The sequence below is a fragment of the Chlorocebus sabaeus genome, chromosome 13 (genome assembly GCF_047675955.1).
Source record: "Chlorocebus sabaeus isolate Y175 chromosome 13, mChlSab1.0.hap1, whole genome shotgun sequence".
Taxonomy (NCBI): domain Eukaryota; kingdom Metazoa; phylum Chordata; class Mammalia; order Primates; family Cercopithecidae; genus Chlorocebus; species Chlorocebus sabaeus.
Genome location: NC_132916.1, coordinates 25,044,286 through 25,061,881, shown reverse-complemented (window position 1 = coordinate 25,061,881; position 17,596 = coordinate 25,044,286). Strand labels below are relative to the sequence as shown.

The 17,596-nt window shown below is 34.0% G+C and overlaps 1 protein-coding gene across 2 annotated transcripts in view; it reads left to right on the top strand.

Moving 5' to 3' along the window:
- ASCC3 (activating signal cointegrator 1 complex subunit 3) overlaps positions 1-17,596 on the top strand; it is a 367,582-nt gene that overhangs the window by 62,482 nt on the left and 287,504 nt on the right. For both annotated transcript variants that reach the window (XM_008007491.3, XM_008007490.3), the window contains exon 5: positions 15,340-15,460. In XM_008007491.3, coding sequence (XP_008005682.3) covers positions 15,340-15,460 — 121 coding nt within the window. The remainder of the gene's footprint in view (positions 1-15,339; positions 15,461-17,596) is intronic.

Sequence of the window (17,596 nt, the reverse complement as noted above, 5' to 3'; positions counted from 1 at the left end):
GTCATCTATGTATAGTTCATGCAGAAATTTAGATCCTTTGCTCATTTTTGTATTGGGTTTTCTTTTTATTATTGAGTTGTAAGAGTTCATTGTATATTTTGGATTCACATCCCTTATCAGATAGGCACATGATTTGCAAACATTTTTTCCTATTCTGTGGGTTACCTTTTCACTTTCATGTTGGTATCCTTTAAAGCACAAATAGTTTTTTATTTTGATGAAATCTAAGTTGTTTTCTTTTTTTTGCTCATTCTGTTGATGTCATATTTAAGAATTCTTTACCACATCTACAGCCATAAAGATTCATTCCTGTGTTTTCTTCTAAGAGTTTTATCATTTTAGCTCTTACATTTAGGTCATTTATTCATTTGAGTTGATTTTTTATATGGTATGAAGTAAAGGTACAGCTTAATTTTTTGTACATCACTAGCCAGTTGTCCCATCATCATTTACTGAAAAGTCTCTTCTTTTCCCTTTAAATAGTCTTGGCATTCTTTTAAAAAACTGGTTGACCATAGATGCTTGGGTTTATTTCTGGACTCTCAGTTCTACTCTGTTGATCTGTCTGTGTATCCTCATGTTTGTACTACACTCTTTAAATTACTGTTGCTGTGTAGTAAATTAGAAGTATGAAAGTGTGAGTCTTAAACTTTGTTCTCTTCAAGTTTATTTTGACTATTCTGGGTTTTCTGCTATTCCATCTGATTTTTAGAATCAGCCTGTTAATTTCTACAAAGAAGTCACCTGGGATTTTGATAGGAACTGGATTTAATCTGTAGAGCAAATTGGGGTTTATTATGATCCTAGCAATAGTCTTCTGATTCATTAACATGATTGTTTTCCCATTTATCTAGATCTTTTAAAATTTCTTTCAGCAATATTTGAAGTTTTCAGTGTAGAACTCTTATACTTCCTTTGTTTGATTTTTTTCCCAGTAATGTATGATGGTTAATATTGAGTGTCAACTTGATTGGATTGAAGGATGCAAAATATTGTTCCTGGGTGTGTCTGTGAGGGTATTTGCCAAAGGAGATTAAAATTTGAGTTCAGTGGACTAGGAGAGGTAGACCCACTCTCAGTCTGGGTGGGCGCAATCTAATCAGCTGCCAGCACAGCTAGAATGAAACAGGCAGGAGAATATGGAAAGATTAGACTGGCTGAGTTTCCAGTCTTCATCTCCCCCCATCCCCCTTCCTGGATGCTTCCTGCCTTTGAACATCAGACTCTTAAGTTCTTCAGCTTTTGAACTCTTGGACTTACACCAGTGACTTGCTGGGGGCTCCTGGGCCTTCTGCCACAGATTGAAGGCTGCACTGTCAGCTTCCCTACTTTTGAGGTTTTGGGACTCGGACTGGCTTCCTTGTTCCTCAGCTTGCAGATGGCCTGTTGTGGGACTTCACCTTGTGATCATGTGAGTCGATATGCCTTAAAAAACTTCCCTTCATGTATACGTCTATTCTATTAGTCCTGTTCCACTAGAGAACCCTGACTGATACATAATGTTTTTGATGCTATTGTAAATGGAATTTTTAAAAATATTTTAAGTTCTAGGGTACCTGTGCACAACGTGCAGATTTAACACATAGGTATACATGTGCCGTGTTGGTTTGCTACACCCATCAACTCATCATTTACATTAGATATTTCTCCTAATGCTATCCCTCCCCCAGCCTCCAACCCCCCAACACGTCCCTATATATGATGTTCCCCACCCTGTGTCCAGCTGATTCAATTCTCACCTATGAGTGCGAACATGCAGTGTTTGGTTTTCTGTCCTTGTCATAGTTTGCTGAGAATGATGGTTTCCAGCTTCATCCATGTCCCTGCAAAGGACATGAATTCATCCTTTTTTATATTCCATGGTGTGTGTGTGTCACATTTTCTTAATCCTGTCTATCACTGATGGACATTTGGGTTGGTTTGTAAATGGAATTTTTTACTTAATTTCATTTTCAGATTTTTCATTACTAGTTATAGAACTATAATTGATTTTTGTATATTGATCTTCTATCCTGTAACCCTTGCTCAACTTGTTTATCCCTTCTAATGGTTTTTTTCTATATGTAGTTTTACTGCTTTTTTATGTAGATGCCTTGTATTTCTTTTCTTTTTTTTGGGGGGGGCTTTTGCCTAACTGCCCTGCCTAGAACCTACAGTACAGTGTTGATTAGAAGTGGTGAGCGCAGACTTATTTTTCTTATTTCTAATCTTAGTGGGTTACATATATAGTTTTTCACAATTATGAAATGCTGCTGTGTATGTTAGCTGTGGATTTTTCTTCTTTTCTTTTTTTGAGACGGAGTCTTGCCCTGTCGCTCAGGCTAGAGTGCAGTGGCACCTTCTTGGCTCTCGGCAACCTTCTCCTTGCCTCCCGTGTTCAAGTGGTTCTCCTGTCTCAACCTCCTGAGTAACTGGGATTACAGGTGCCCGCGCTGCACCCAGCTAATTTTTGTGTTTTTAGTAGAGATGGGGTTTTACCATCTTGGCCAGGCTGGTCTCAAACTCCTGACCTCGTGATCCATCTGCTTCTGCCTCCCAAAGTGCTGGGATTACAAGCACGAGCCACCGCGCCTGGCCAGCTGTGAATTTTTCATAGATACCCTTGATCACATTGTGGAAGATCCCTTCAAGAGCTACTTTGTTGAATGTTTTTATTATTAAAGAGTATTGGATTTTTTTCTAGTTCATTTTTCTGCATCTGTTGAGCTGATCATGTGATTTGTTTTTTTAATTCTATTGATATGATGTAGTCTATCAGTTGGCTTTCTAATGCTAAACCAACCTTGTATCCCTGACATTAATCTCACTATCATGGTTTATAATTCTTTTTCTATATTGCTGCTTTCGGTTTGCTTGTATTTCATTGAGGAATTTTGTGTTCATATTCCTAAGAGATACTGCTCTATAGTTTTCAGGTGATGTGTTTATCTGGTTTTGGTGTCAGAGTAATATTGGCCTCCTAAATGAATCGGGAAGTGTTTTCTTCTCTTTTTGTAATGAGCGTGAGGAATTATTATTAACTTCTTTAAATATTTAGTGGAATTCAACAGTGAAGCCATCTGGACCTGGGCTTTTCTTTGTGGGTCGTTTCTTGATTACTAATTCAATCTTTTACTTGTTATAGGTCTATTCAGATTATCTATTACTTCTTGGGTTGGTTTTGGTAGTGTGTAGCTTTCTAGGAATTTTTCCCTTTCATCTCATATATCTAATATATTGGTATACAATTGTTTATAACATTCCTATAGAACCTTTTTTACTTCTTTCAGCTTAGTAGTATGTCCTGACTTATATATGATCCTACTAATTTGCATCTTCTCTCTTTTGTTCATGGTCAATCTAGCTAAAGTTTTGTTAATTTTGTTAATCTTTTCAAAGAACACCTTTGGTTTCCTTTATTTTCTCTATTGTTTTTCTAGTTTTGATTTCATTTACTTTTTGCTCTGAACTTTATTATTTCCTTCCTTCTGCTTGCTTTAGGTTTATTTTGCTCTTCCTTTTCCAGTGTCTTAAGGTTGATGGGTTATTGGTTTGAGATCTTACTTTTTCTTTATATGTATTTATAGCTATAAATTTTTCCCTTTTCACTGCTTTAGCTGAATCCCATAAGTTTTGCTCTGTTGGATCTTTATTTTCATTCATCTCAATGTGTTTTCCGATTTCTCTTTTGATTAATTTTTGGTTCAGTTCTTTTTGTTTTGTTTATTTAGCACATATTTGTACGTTTTCCAGTGTTTTTGGTTACTGATTTCTAGTTTCATTCTATTGTAGTTGGAAAACATACTTTGTATTATTTCTGTCCTTTAAAATTATTGAGGTTTGTTTTATAGCCAACTATATGATCTATCCTGGAGAAGTTTCATGTGTGCTGGAGAAGAGTGTATGTTCTGCTTTTGATGGGTAGGTATTCTATTGATGTCTGTTAGGTTTAGATGGTTTATAGTGTAGCTCAATCCTGTATTTCTTTTTTTTAATTTTTAAAATTTTTATTTATATTTCTTAACTTTTATTTTAAGTTCAGGAGTACATGTGCAGTTTATTATATAGGTAAACTCAGGTCATGTGAGTTTGTTGTACAGATTATTTAGTCACCCAAGTTATAAGCCTAGGACTTATTAGTTATTTCTCCAGATTCTCTCTTTCCTCCCACCCTCTACCCTCAGGTAGGCCCCAGTATCTGTTGTTCCTCTCTATGTGTTCATGTGTTCTCATCAATTAGCTCCCATTTATAAGTGAGAACATGCAGTATTTGATTTTCTGTTGGTGTGCTAGTTTGCTAAAGATAATGGCCTTCAGCACCATTCATGTTCCTGCAAAGAAGATAATCTCATTCTTTTTTTTATGGCTGCATAGTATTCCATAATGTGTATGTACCACATTTTCTTTGTCCAGTCTACCAGTGATGGAATTTAGGTTGACTCCATACCTTTGCTATTGTGAATAGTGCTGCAGTGAGCATATGTGTGCATGTGTCTTTGTAATAGAATGATTTATATTCTTTTGGGTATATACCCAGTAGTAGAATTGCTGGGTCAAGTGATAGTTCTTTTTTTAGCTCTTTGAGGAATTGCCACACTGCTTTCCACAAATGGTTGAACTAATTTACACTCCCACCAGCAGTGTATAAGTATGCCTTTTTCTCCATATCCTCACTAGCATCTGCTATTTTTTGACTTTTTAGTAATAGCCATTCTGACTGATGTGAGATGGTATCTCATTGTGGTTTTGATTTGCATTTCTCTAATGATCAGTGATGTTGAGCTTTTTTTCATATGCTTGTTGGCCACAGTGTATCTTGTTTTGAAAGTGTCTGTTCATGTCCTTTGCCCCCTTTTTAATGGGGTTGTTTGTCTTTTGCTTGTTAATTTAAGTTCCTTGTAGATATTGGATATTAGACCTTTGTTGGATGTATAGTTTGCAAATATTTTCTCTCATTCTGTTTACCCTTTTGATAGTTTCTTTTGCTGTACAGAAGCTCTTTCTTTTAATTAGTTCTCATTTATCAATTTTTTTAATTGCTTTTGGCATTTTTATCATGAAATCTTTGCTCATTCTTATGTTCAGAATAGTATTGTCTAGGTTGTCTTCCAGGATTTTTATAGTTTTAGGTTTTACATTTAAGTCTTCAATACATCTTTAGTTAATTTTTTGTATGGTGTAAGGAAGATTCAATCTTCCATTTTCAGTCTTCTGCCTATGGGTAGTCAGTTATTCTAGCACCATTTATTGAATATGGAGTCTTTCCCCCATTCCTTATTTTTGTCAGCTTTGTCAAAGATCAGATGTTTGTGGGTGTGTGTGCCTATTTCTGGGTTCTCTAACCTGTTCTATTTGTCTGTATATCAGTTTTTGTACCAATACCATGCTATTTTGATTATGGTAGCCATGTGGTATAGTTTGAAGTCAGGTAACATGATGTCTTCAGCTTTGTTCTTTCTGCATAGGATTGTCTTGGCTATCTGAGCTCTTTTTTGGTTCCATGTGAATTTTAAAATAGTTTTTTTTTTTTTAAGTTCTTCGAAGAATGTGAGTCATACTTTGCTAAGAATAGCATTGAATCTATAAATTGTTTTGGCAGTAGGGCCATTTTAATGATATTGATTCTTCCTATCCATGAGCATGGAATGTTTATCCATCTGTTTGTGTTGTCTCTGATTTATTTGAGCAGTGTTTTGTAGTTTCTCTTGTAGAGATCTCTTACCTCCCTCATTAGCTATATTTCTAGATATTTTATTTTTCTGGCAATTATGAGTGGGATTGCATTCCCAATTTATCTCTTGGCTTGACTGTCATTGGTGTATAGAAATGCTGGTTATTTTTGTATATTTATTTTGTATCCTGAGACTTTCCTGATCAAAAAGTTAGAAAGATCTCAATTTAACAACCTAACATCACAACTAAAAGAACTAGAGAACCAAGAGTAAACCAACCCCAAAGCTAGGAGAATGCTAGAAATAATCAAAGTCAGAGCTGAACTGAAGGAGGTTGAGACATGAAAAACTATTCAAATGATCAATAATTCCAGTGATGTTTTGAAAAAATTAATAAAATAGACTGCTAGCTAGACTAATGAAAAGAGAGAAGATCCAAATAAATACAATTAGGAATAAGGGGAATATCACCACTGACCCCAGAGAAATACAAACAACCATCAGAGAATACTATAAACACCTCTGTTGCACATAAACTAGAAAATTTAGAAGAAAGGGATAAATTCCTGGACACATATACCCTCCCAAGACTGAACCAGGAAGACATTGATTCCCTAGACAGACCAATAATAAGCATTGAAATTGAATCAGTGATAAATATTGTACAACTAAAAAAAGCTCAGAACTGGATGGTTTCACAGTTGAATTCTACCGGAGGTACAAAGAAGAGCTGGTATCATTTCTATTAAAACCATTCCAAGAAACTGGGAAGGAGGGACTCTTCCCTAACTAATTTTATGAGGCCAACATCATCCTGATACCAAAACCTGACTGAGACAGCAACAACAAAAAAGAAAACTTCAGGCGTTTTCTTCAGGCGTGCAAAAATTCTCCACAAAATACTAGCAAACTGATTGCAGCAACACATCAAAAAATGTATCCATCACGACCAAGTAGACTTTATCCCTGGGATGCAAGGTTGGTTCAGTATATGCAAATCAATAAATGTGATTCATCACAAAAACAGAACTAAAGTCAAAAACCACATGCTTATCTCAATAGTTGTAGAAAAGGCTTTTGATGAAATTTAACCTCCTTAATGTTAAAAACCCTCTATAAACTAGGTATTGAAGGAACATACCTCAAAATAGTAAGAGCCATCTATGACAGATCCACAGCCAGGATCATACCGAATTGGCAAAATCTGGAAGCATTCCCCTTGAAAATTGGCACAAGACAAGGATGCCCTCTCTCACCTATTCAGCATTAGTATTGGACATCTACCCAAGCAATCAGGCAGGAGAAATAAATATCAGGCATCCAAATAGGAAGAGAGGAAGTCAGTCTGTCTCTGTTTCAGACAACACAATTCTATATTCAGAAAACCCCATAGTTGTGGCCGCAAAGCTCCTTAAGCTGATAAAAATTCTTGTATTTTCTTAGTAATCTTCTGCTTGGTTTTATATCCAGTATTGAAAGTGTGATATTGCACCCTCCAACTGTTATTGTTGAATTATTTATTTTTCATCTCCCCATTCTGTATTCCTTTTCACTTTCAATTAATATATTTTAGTACTTTGTTTATACACACACATATACACTAATACACACACACAGACACCCTATGTAATATGTAATGTAATTTGTGAATTTGAATTATCATCTGTAGTTACTTGCTTTCAACCTCAAAAACTTCCTTTAATGTTTCTTGTAAGGTAAGTCGGCTATCAACAAAATCTCTTAGTGTTTTTTTTTTTTTTTTTTTTTGAGACGGAGTTTCACTCTTGTTGCCCAGGCTGGAGTACAATGGCACGATCTCAGCTCACTGCAACCTCCACCTTCCCAGGTTCAAGTGCTTTTCCTGCCCCAGCCACCCGTGCGGGGGATTATAGGCATGCGCCACCATGCCTGGCTAAATTTTTTGTATTTTTAGTAGAGAAGGTTTCTCCATGTTGGTCAGGCTAGTCTTGAACTCCCAACCTCAGGTGATCCGCCTGCTTCTGCCTCCCAAAGTGCTGGGATTACAGGTGTGAACCACTGTACCTGGCTTATCTCTTAGTTTTTATCTGGGAACATCCTTATTTTGCCTTCACTTTTGAGTGGTAGTTTTGCTGGATATAGGATTTCTGGCTGATAGGTTTGGGGTTTTTTTTAATCTTATTTTATTTTATAGTACTTTGAATATGTGATTGCATAGTTTCTGGCCTTCATTGTTTCTGCTGAGAAGTCAGCAGTTAGTTTATTGGTTTCCTTTTAAGTGATGAATTATTTTTCTCTTGCTGCTTTAAAGATTTTTTTTTCCTTGTTTGTAACTTTCATAATTTGTAGTGTTATGTGTTTGTATGTGGATCTCTTTGTATTTATCATACTTGGAATTTGTTAAGCTTCCTGGATGTGTGTTTTTCAATAAATTTCAGTAGTTTTAAGCTATTGTTTTTTCAAAATTTTTTTGCTCTTTTCTGTCCTTTGAGTATGCTCATTATGTGTATGTCGGTGCACTTAGTGGTGTTTCACATTTTTCGGAGTCTCTTAATTTTTCTTCATTTTTTTTTCTTCATCTACCTGTCTTTCTGTATATCTATCTGTCCATCCATCCATCCATCCATCCAATTTTGAGACAGGGTCTCGCTCTCTTGTCCAGGCTGGAGAGCAGTGGTGTGATCATAGCCCGTGGCAGCCTTGAACTCCTGGGTTTAAGGATTTCCCCTGCCTCAGCTTTCCGAGTAGCTAAGACTACAGGCATGCACCACCACACCTGTCTAATTCTTTTATTTTTTGAAGAGACAGAGTCTTGCTATGTTGCCCAGGCTGATCTCTTAACTACTGGCCTCAAGCAATCCTCCCTCCTCAGCCTCTCAAAGTGATGGGATCACAGGTAGGAGCTACCATTCCTGGCCTTGTTTTTGTTCTTCAAATGTCATAATATCCATTCGTCTTCTAGTTTGCTGATTATTTCTTCTGGCAGTTTGACTCTACTATTGAGTCCTTCTAATTAATATTTAATTTCAGTTACTGTAGTGTATAATTTCATAATTTTCATTTTTAAAAAAAATGCTATCTCAGTTTCTTTCCTATTTCATTTGGACTTATGTTTATTTCTTTGGTCATTGTTTAATTCTTTAATCACGGTTCTCTTTAGTTCTTTGAACATATTTACAATGCCTACTTTGAAGTATTTTTCTATTAAATTTGACATGTGGTTACCTTCACAGGCAATTTCTGTTGCTTGCTTTTTTCCCCCTAGTATGTGGATCATACCTCTCCATTTCTTTACATACCTTATAATTTTTCATTAGAAAATGAACATTTTAGTTAATATATTGTGGATACTCTGGATATTTGTCCCATGGTTCCACTGGGGCTAGTTATTGTTGCCTGCTTGGTTTTTTTTTTTTTTTTTTTTTTTTTAGTCACTTTGCTAAATTATATTAGTATGATTTCATCCCCTCTCATTTCATAGTATTAAGCTTCTGATGTTTTTTGTTATGGAGATGTATCTTTGGGTGTGTCCTCTGTTACCCTGGTATGGTTTTGGCAGAGCCCTTTCTCCTTTTACTGATTATAACTAGATATGAAACTACTAATCTCAAGCTTATTACTCTATCATTTGCAACATTTTGGGGGGACATAAATTTCTCTACAAACTAATCCAATAAGTTTGTGACCCCTTTAAAAGAATTATTTTAGTGGTCAGTGTTGACATTTATCCCGAACCCAGTCGGCTCCTCTCAGTTGTCTCTTTACTCATTCTCTCTTCCTATATAACCTAGTCCTTGACTCTTTGAATCTTTTTCTAGTTGTTGTTCGCCACAATCTTAGATGTTTTCATAGAGTACTTAAGCTTCAACTTTATGCCCTGTTGAATGTTTGAATTTTTGGCCATCTGAAAGGTTAACAGAAATCAATGTAATTTTAAGGTGTGTTTTTTTTTAATATAACAAGGGAGCCTGAGTGTTTTTTAGTGTGTTTTGGTAAGGACTATTTGTAATTTCATTCTATAAACTGTCCTTTGCATATTTTTAAGTTTCTCTACTTTTCTGATAAGAACAATCACTTCACTTGTAGTATGATATGATGTTAAGTGTAACTAGAAGAAATAATAAATTCTGATCAGAATATTTTGAACTTTAATTTCACTGAGGGATTATTGTATCATTAACAGAATTGGTGATGAAGGGAGAAAGAAGATTTGAGAAAGGAGGTGATAACTTTAGTTGTGTGTGTGTGTTTTTTTTTTTCTGTATTTGATCTTATTGGAGCTATAATTTAGCACTTTAATGTTAACATTTATAAAAATTAATATATGTTATTTTAAATACAGAGTTAATGCTAGTAGGAGCAGGACTGTGCAAGATTAAGTGTGGAAAAACTGGAGTTGGACAAATGGGCCTATCATTCATTTTCATTGTGGTCATCACTTATGTGTTTTTTTTTTTATTCAACTCCAGAAATATTTACGTTGTTGGACACTGTTTCTAGGTGACTTTAGTAGGGGAAGTGCTAAACATAGACAAAAATCCTCCTCTTGCCACCGCGCCCGGTCACGTCTTCAGTACTTTTACACATGCCTGAAGGATGAAAGGAGGATCAAACGTGGATCTTGTGTACATTATTTTGTCTAGACTCTTTGCTTGCTTTTATTTTTTCACAGATCTGTTAATTCTTATTACCAGTTTTTTAGGAATCTTAATGTGGATTTAGTGGCATCTCTTATACTTGTTATATTTTAACCATTTTTGAGGTTGCAGAAGGGCCTTAAAGTGTTTGCAACTACCAGCAATTGAAGGAGATTAAACAGCAACAACAACACAACAACAAAAACTTAATCTTCATCCTGTGTTGGGTGGAGTTTGGCAAAAGACTTTTTTGTGTTGTCAAAAGCAACCTACTTAGGATTCTTTCTGTTTTGAGATTATTTTTATAGACAATATTTGCTTTTATTTAGAAAGAGTTTAATCTAGTAAATAAAACATATGCTTCTAATGATTCCCTTTGAAAAAATGTGACATTTATTTAAGGGTTAAAAATTTGAAAGAAAATACTGTTATGAATACAGCATGTCTTTGATACATCTTAATTAATCAGCCCTTGCGATTTGTCTTGCACTATTTTAACTCTTGGAGAAACAAAGAGTAAAGTTTCCTTGAAGGAAGACATAGCGTAATGGGGAAGCTTTGTATGCTGTTTAACTGCTATAAAACATAGTAAAGATAGAGAAAGTCTTGGAGAAGAGTTATTATTTGAGCTGGATTTTGAAGACTAAAAGGAGCGGTTACTGTGCTGAGGAAATTAGAGAGGTAATTCTGCCTAGCAGGACCAGCATGTAGAGACACAAGGGCATGTGAAAGAGCATGCCTTCAGAGTAGCAGATGGATTGGCGTCATTCAATGATAAGGACTTATGAGTTGGGGAAAGCAAGAATGTGATGCCAGGCAGGCTTATTGGGACCAGCCAATGGAAGGTATCAATCATGAGGGAGTACTTAGAGGTTTGGATTTTATCTTGTAAGGATCAGGATGCTATGAAGGATTTTAAACCATGGTATTATATGAACAGATTTGTGTGTTAGTATAGTAGAGGTTTCCTTCTGGTGTGCCAGGGCATATGACATAATGGGTTGTAGGTGGGCTGGGATACTATTCTTATTAACTAATCCTCAAGGCAGTTGTCTGGGCCAAGATCACTTAGGCTTTTAATTAGTCTCTTTTGGTCAGAGTAGCCTTGTCCGTTTACTTCATATGCTTTATAAATATTATGACTTTCCAAATGTACTATGGCATGAAAACGCTATAGAAATGTGGGTATAAAATAAGTAGAGTGTGACCATTTAAAAATGTTTTATAGTAATCTTGGCCATCAGTTATCAAACTTTATGATCTCAGAATCTCTTTATGCTCTTAAAAGTTATTGAGTACTCTACAAGATTTTGTTTATGTGGTTTATGTCTATTGGTATTCACTATACCAGAAACTAAAACTGAGAAACTCTTCAAGTACAGTCATGTGCTGCATAAGGATGTTTTGGTCAGTGACAGACTATATACAACAGTGGTGCTGTAAGATTATAATAGAACTGAAAAATTTCTATCAACAGTGACATCTTGATGATCCTGACTTTGTGTAGGCCTAAGCTAATGTGTTTTTGTGTGTGAGGTTTTAATTAACAAGTTGAAAAAATGAAAATTTTAAAAATAGAAAAAGCTTATAGAATAAGGTTAAAAAGACAATGTTTTTGTGCAGCTGTACAGTGTGTTTGTGTTTTAAGCTAAGTGTTGTTATAAAAGAGTCAAAAAGTTAAATGTAAAGTTTATGAAGTAAAAAGTTACAGTAAGCTAAGGTCAACTTATTATTGAAGATTGTTTTTTTTTTTTTTTTTTTTAAAAAAAACAAATGTTGTGTAGCCAAAGTGAACAGTGTTTATAAAGTCTATGGTAGTATAGTAACATCCTAGGCCTTCATATTCACTCATTACTCACTGACTCAACTAGAGTAACTTCCAATCCTGCAGGCTCCTCTTTAGGTATACAGTTATACCACTTTTTATATTTTGTACAGTAGTTTTTACTGTATCTTGTCTGTGTTTACATATATAAACCAACACTTACCATTGTGTTTCAGTGGACTCCAGTATTCAGTATAGTAGCATGGTGTATAGGTTGGTAGCCTAAGAGAAATAGGCTACACCATATAGTCTAGCTGTGTAGAATACTGCCTCATCTAGGTTTGTATAAGTACACTCTATGATGTTCCCACAGAATCACCTAGTGGTTCATGTCTCAGGATATGTGTTCTTAAGTGACACATGACTGCGTATATTTATTCATTTTAAAATAACAATAATAATAGAAGTTAACAGCTTGATGAAAATTAACTATATTTTCCAAAACTGTAAAATGTAGAAAGAAAAGTAGCATTATTTTAAATTTTTGCAATCTTTTTAATGTCTGGTTTAATGGAAAGCAGATTCTCATACCTGCTTCTGTAATCAATCTGCTATCATACATATTTTTGGTTTAAGCATACAAAGGGAATCCAGGCTCACATAGATATGCAGTTAGAAAAGAGAATAATATTTTAAAAGCCTTTTCAAATAATTTTTAATATTCTTTTTTGATGCTAAATTAAAACTTGACAAGCAGTAGTTTCTTTCAGTTTAGTTAAAATGAAAATCTGGCATATCAATGAATTTTTATACTAGTTTTCCTGAAAATCTATTGGTCTTCTCATTTTTAATGGATTTTTTTTTACCCATGTATAATTTTATAACGTCATATAGGAGTCTTTTGGAAAATAATTGATTGAGTCATGCAAATCTTCTAAATGTTGACATATTTGATTATATAATATAAAAAGAATTCATTCATTAATATTATCACTGGTATCATCAGAAAAGTTTTAAGTATTGGGAAATGGTCAAATTTACAGTGGAATGCAAGTTTTTCAAAATTCTAATTTTCTCTTGAAAACTTGCATTTTAGCATTGGCTATAAATTACATTCAGTTGTTTTCCTTTGTGTAGGAAGCTCACTTTCATTTTTGAGAAAATGTCAGATATCCCATTCTGAATAATCAATTTGTCTTTAGTCGTTCTTTCAAATCAAAATAATGTTACATAGAAAGCCTCTTCACTAGCAATTTTATGCATACTTTTATAAAATTTTTATAAAATACTTTTATACATACATTTATTCTATATATAGAAGTGATTTTATACATACTTCCCCTTTTGTCACCCAGAATATTAGAAAAGATACATATTCATGATGTGAAATTTACAAAAACTAATAATTTTTATTGCTTTACTTAAGGACATTCTTAAGTGAAGTTGGCTTTGTGTTGTTGTTGTTGTTGTTTGTAGTTGTGCTTGTGTGACAGTGAAGAATACAATGATTACTAATTCATTTGACACTATTAGCTTGATTTATGCTAAGGCACCAGCAGTTATACCCACCATTGCTTTTGCACCATCAGTACAAATGTTAGCAGAATAAGAAAGGCAAGTAATAGCTAAGTGTTATCATGAAAATAATTTTGACCATGTGGGCCCCCTGAGTGTCTGGGACTTCTAGGACTCCCTATGTTATACTTTATTGATGGGTGATTCTTTGAGGAAGTATGGAGGGTAAGGGAACACAGACATTATGTCGTGTCTACCAGCATCCTTTATCCTTGTCTGTCTTAAACCCTTTCTGCCACATATTATTAATACCTTTTTTTTTTGAGGGGAGGGAGGGTGAGTGTCACAAGTTATGTATTTACTTTCATATTTCTTGACCATTTTCCTATTATCTTGCCTCTTTACTGCTTCCTCTGCTGTTTCCCTTTACAAAAGTTTCTTAACCTCAATATCTTTTATATTCCCTAATTTGGTATCTTTTTTATTATAATATATTTCATATTTCAGGGTCACAGTTTTCTGGAAAATATTCAAAAGTGTTAGTGTAGTGCAGTGGAAAGTTGTTTAGGCTTGGATTCAGATAGATGTCATTTCAAAAAACCCTACTATTAGTTGTGTAACTTTGGACAATTTGTGTAAATCTTCTAAAGATTTATTTTCTTAAGTCCAAAAATAACAATAATAATACCTTAATTTGAAAATATTGTTAGGAGACTTTGCTTGATAGGATTAGCAAAATGCCTATCATAGTACCTGGCATATAATGTGTTCAATAAAAAATACTGGCCAGTAGAATTAAAATTGATTGGACAGGACTATTCTTAATAATTCATTTTGTTTCTTTTATTGTCCCTTTGTGTGCATAATTTCAGTAAAATGAACAGCAAAGAGAAAATGTTTATTAAACTTTTAATGTCCATTTACACAAAATAAAATTTTTTGGTTTTGTTTGTGTGGATTCTCTGAGAATGGTTATAATTTGGTTAATATGTCATCTTCATATGGAAAATTAGAGTATTATATTTCTAAACAAGAAATATATATTATATATAATATACATAAATAAGAAAAAAATTATATATATATACACATATATATGTATCTTCCCAGATCATACTTGCGGAAACCTAGAGACTTCCTAGAATAGTTATATTGTGTAATTATGTAGTTGAAACTCTCTGAATCCTAACACTGGTTCTCTACCTCTGACATCAACTTAATCTTTGATAACTGCTCTGCCTCGGAGAGTGGGATATGCTTGGGAAATTTTCACAAAGTTATGTAAAGCACTTGCAGCACTGTGTTTTAGATTTCAGATTTATTTGGCATTTAAAATACATGTAAAAAATTGGCATGAAGTCATGATTCATTAAACATTCTAATGGTTCTTTAACACTAAAATGACAGCTGTTGTATAGTAAGTTGCAAGAAAAATAGTACTCTGGACTCTATTTGGGAAAACCAGAATGATATGTTGAAGAGCAAATTATTTTAGAATTTCATTTGGTTATACCAAGAATTTGTTATTCTGTGATTTGGAGTTATATATTCAAATCTTAATTCCTAAAAATTGAATAATGTTTTTTAATTATATAATTGCAGATAGCCTTTATAAAGCTTCTTGGCAATGTGAAGAGTCATTTTTCTTAGTTTAAGTTACAATTTTTGTTAAACTTTTTGAGTATTTCTATGTTAGTTTGGCTTTACAACTCTGTTGAATAGGTTGTTAATAACTTGAAAAAGTTAAACTTTGAGGTAACAGATGTTTGTTACTTTTTTCTCTTTTTATAAGCTATTTGAACTGCTGGGACCTGAAGGACTTGAACTTATTGAGAAACTCCTCCAGAACAGAATTACAATTGTGGACAGATTTCTTAATTCTTCAAATGATCATAGGTTTCAGGTTCTTCAAGGTAAGAAAGTATGCAGTGGTCATTGTAATTTAAAGGAAAGGTTCATTGGTTAGCACATGTTTTTAATGTAATTAATTTTTATTTGGCCTATTATATAATTTACTGATATTACTCTGTTAAATAGATTTTAGATATGGCACATTATGAAAAAACATAAGTGATCTAAATAGGAGGGCAGTGTTTGGGTATGGCAGTTTTTGGTAAAAGTTAAAACTACTTAGAATACACAAATTTTCTTCTTTTATTTTGCATATAGGAGGTACACTTGCAGGTTTGTTACATGAGTATATTGTTTGATGCTAAGGTTTGGGATATGGGTTCTGTCACCCAAATGGTGATCATAGTGCTTGACAGGTAGTTGTTTATCCCTTTCCCTACTCCCTCTCGCTGCCCTTTTGGAATCGCATTGTCTCTTGTTTCCATCTTTGTGTCTGTGTATACCCAGTGTGTAGCTCCCACTTATAAGTGAGAACACGAGGTATTTGGTTTTCTATGTTAATTCGCTTAGGATAATGGCCTCTAGCTACATTCATGTTGTTGCAAAGGACATCATGTAGTCATGATTAATTGAAACATTCTAAAGCTTCTTTAACTGTAAAATGACAGCTGTTATGTAGTAAGTTGTAAGAAAAATATTACCATGGACTCAACTCAGGAAACAGAACAATGCGTATGTACTGCATTTTCGTTATCCAGTCCACTGTTGATGGGCACTTAGGTTGATTCTGTGTCTTTCCTGTTGTGAATGGTGCTGTGATGAACATGTGAGTCTGTATGTCTTTCTGGTAGAATGATTGATTTTGTAGGGGGTATATACCTAGTGATGGGGTTGCTGGGTCAAATGGTAACTGTCTTAAGCTCTTTGAGAAATCTCCAAACTACTTTTCATAGTGGCAGGACTAATTTACATTCCCACCAACAGTATATAAATGTTCTCTGTTTTCTGTGGCTGAGCCAACATCTGTTATTATTTGACTTTTTAATCATAGCCATTCTGGCTGGTGTGAGGTGGTATCTCATTGTGGTTTTGATTTGCGTTTCTCTGATGATTAGTGTTGATGAGCATTTGTTGGCTGCTTGTATGTCTTTTATTGAGAAGTGTCTGTTAATGTCTTTTGCCCATTTTTTAATGTGGTTATTTGTTTTTTGCTTGTTCGTTTAAGTTCTTTATAGATTCTGGATATTAGGCCTTTGTCAGATACAATTATTTTCTCTTATTCTATAGTTTGTTTACTCGATTGACAAATGATACCTAATTAAACTAAAGAGGTTGTGCATAGCAAATTTTCTTTAAAAAGAAAATACATATATACTTACTATGGGCCAAGTAGTAGTGTAATTTCTCTCCAACTTTTTATTTTGAGAACTTTCAAACCCTGTAGTTAAAGTTACAAGAATAATACAATGATCACTGTTTACCCTTCACGTAGATTCATTAGTCATTGACACTTTGCTCTTCCTAGACCCTTTACACACACACCTACTTTTTAAATTTTTGCTCAACAATGACAGGAAGTTCTGGACATTATGATACTTTGCCTATACAATCTTTAGCACATGTCTAAGCACAATACAATTATCACACTGAACAAACTGAACACTGATAGTGTCATATATTACATATCTTTTTAAATCCCAGAAAAATTAAGAAGAGTTGTCTAGGGAAAAATATTATTTTTATAAAAGCTTGACTTAAAACATAGCTGATGTGAAACTCAGGTTTTAAGTGATAAATAGGAAAACAATTTTTTTTTTTACCTTTACCACAGTGTTTTTTACCAGCCTTACAAATAGTTTTGGATTTTAAAAAAGTATATGAGCACAAGAAATTTGGCAACTGTCTTCAAACTATTCAACATCTATTCCTTCTTGCAAGTTACGTCCTGATTTTCTTACATTTATGATTATGGCACTAAGAGGAAATGATAAAAACAGCTATAATTTAAATCTAAAATTTCTGACAGATTTTCTGTTTCTTACAGATTCTCTTGACTACTAATAAATGTTCTCAGAGCCTCAAGTTCCTTTGAGATTGTAAGAAACTTGAAAAATATGAATTTAGCAACTTTGTCTGCAGGTCTCTTTATTCTTTAAGTGTATTGAACACTTCTACTCTGCCTTCATCCAAGAGCACTC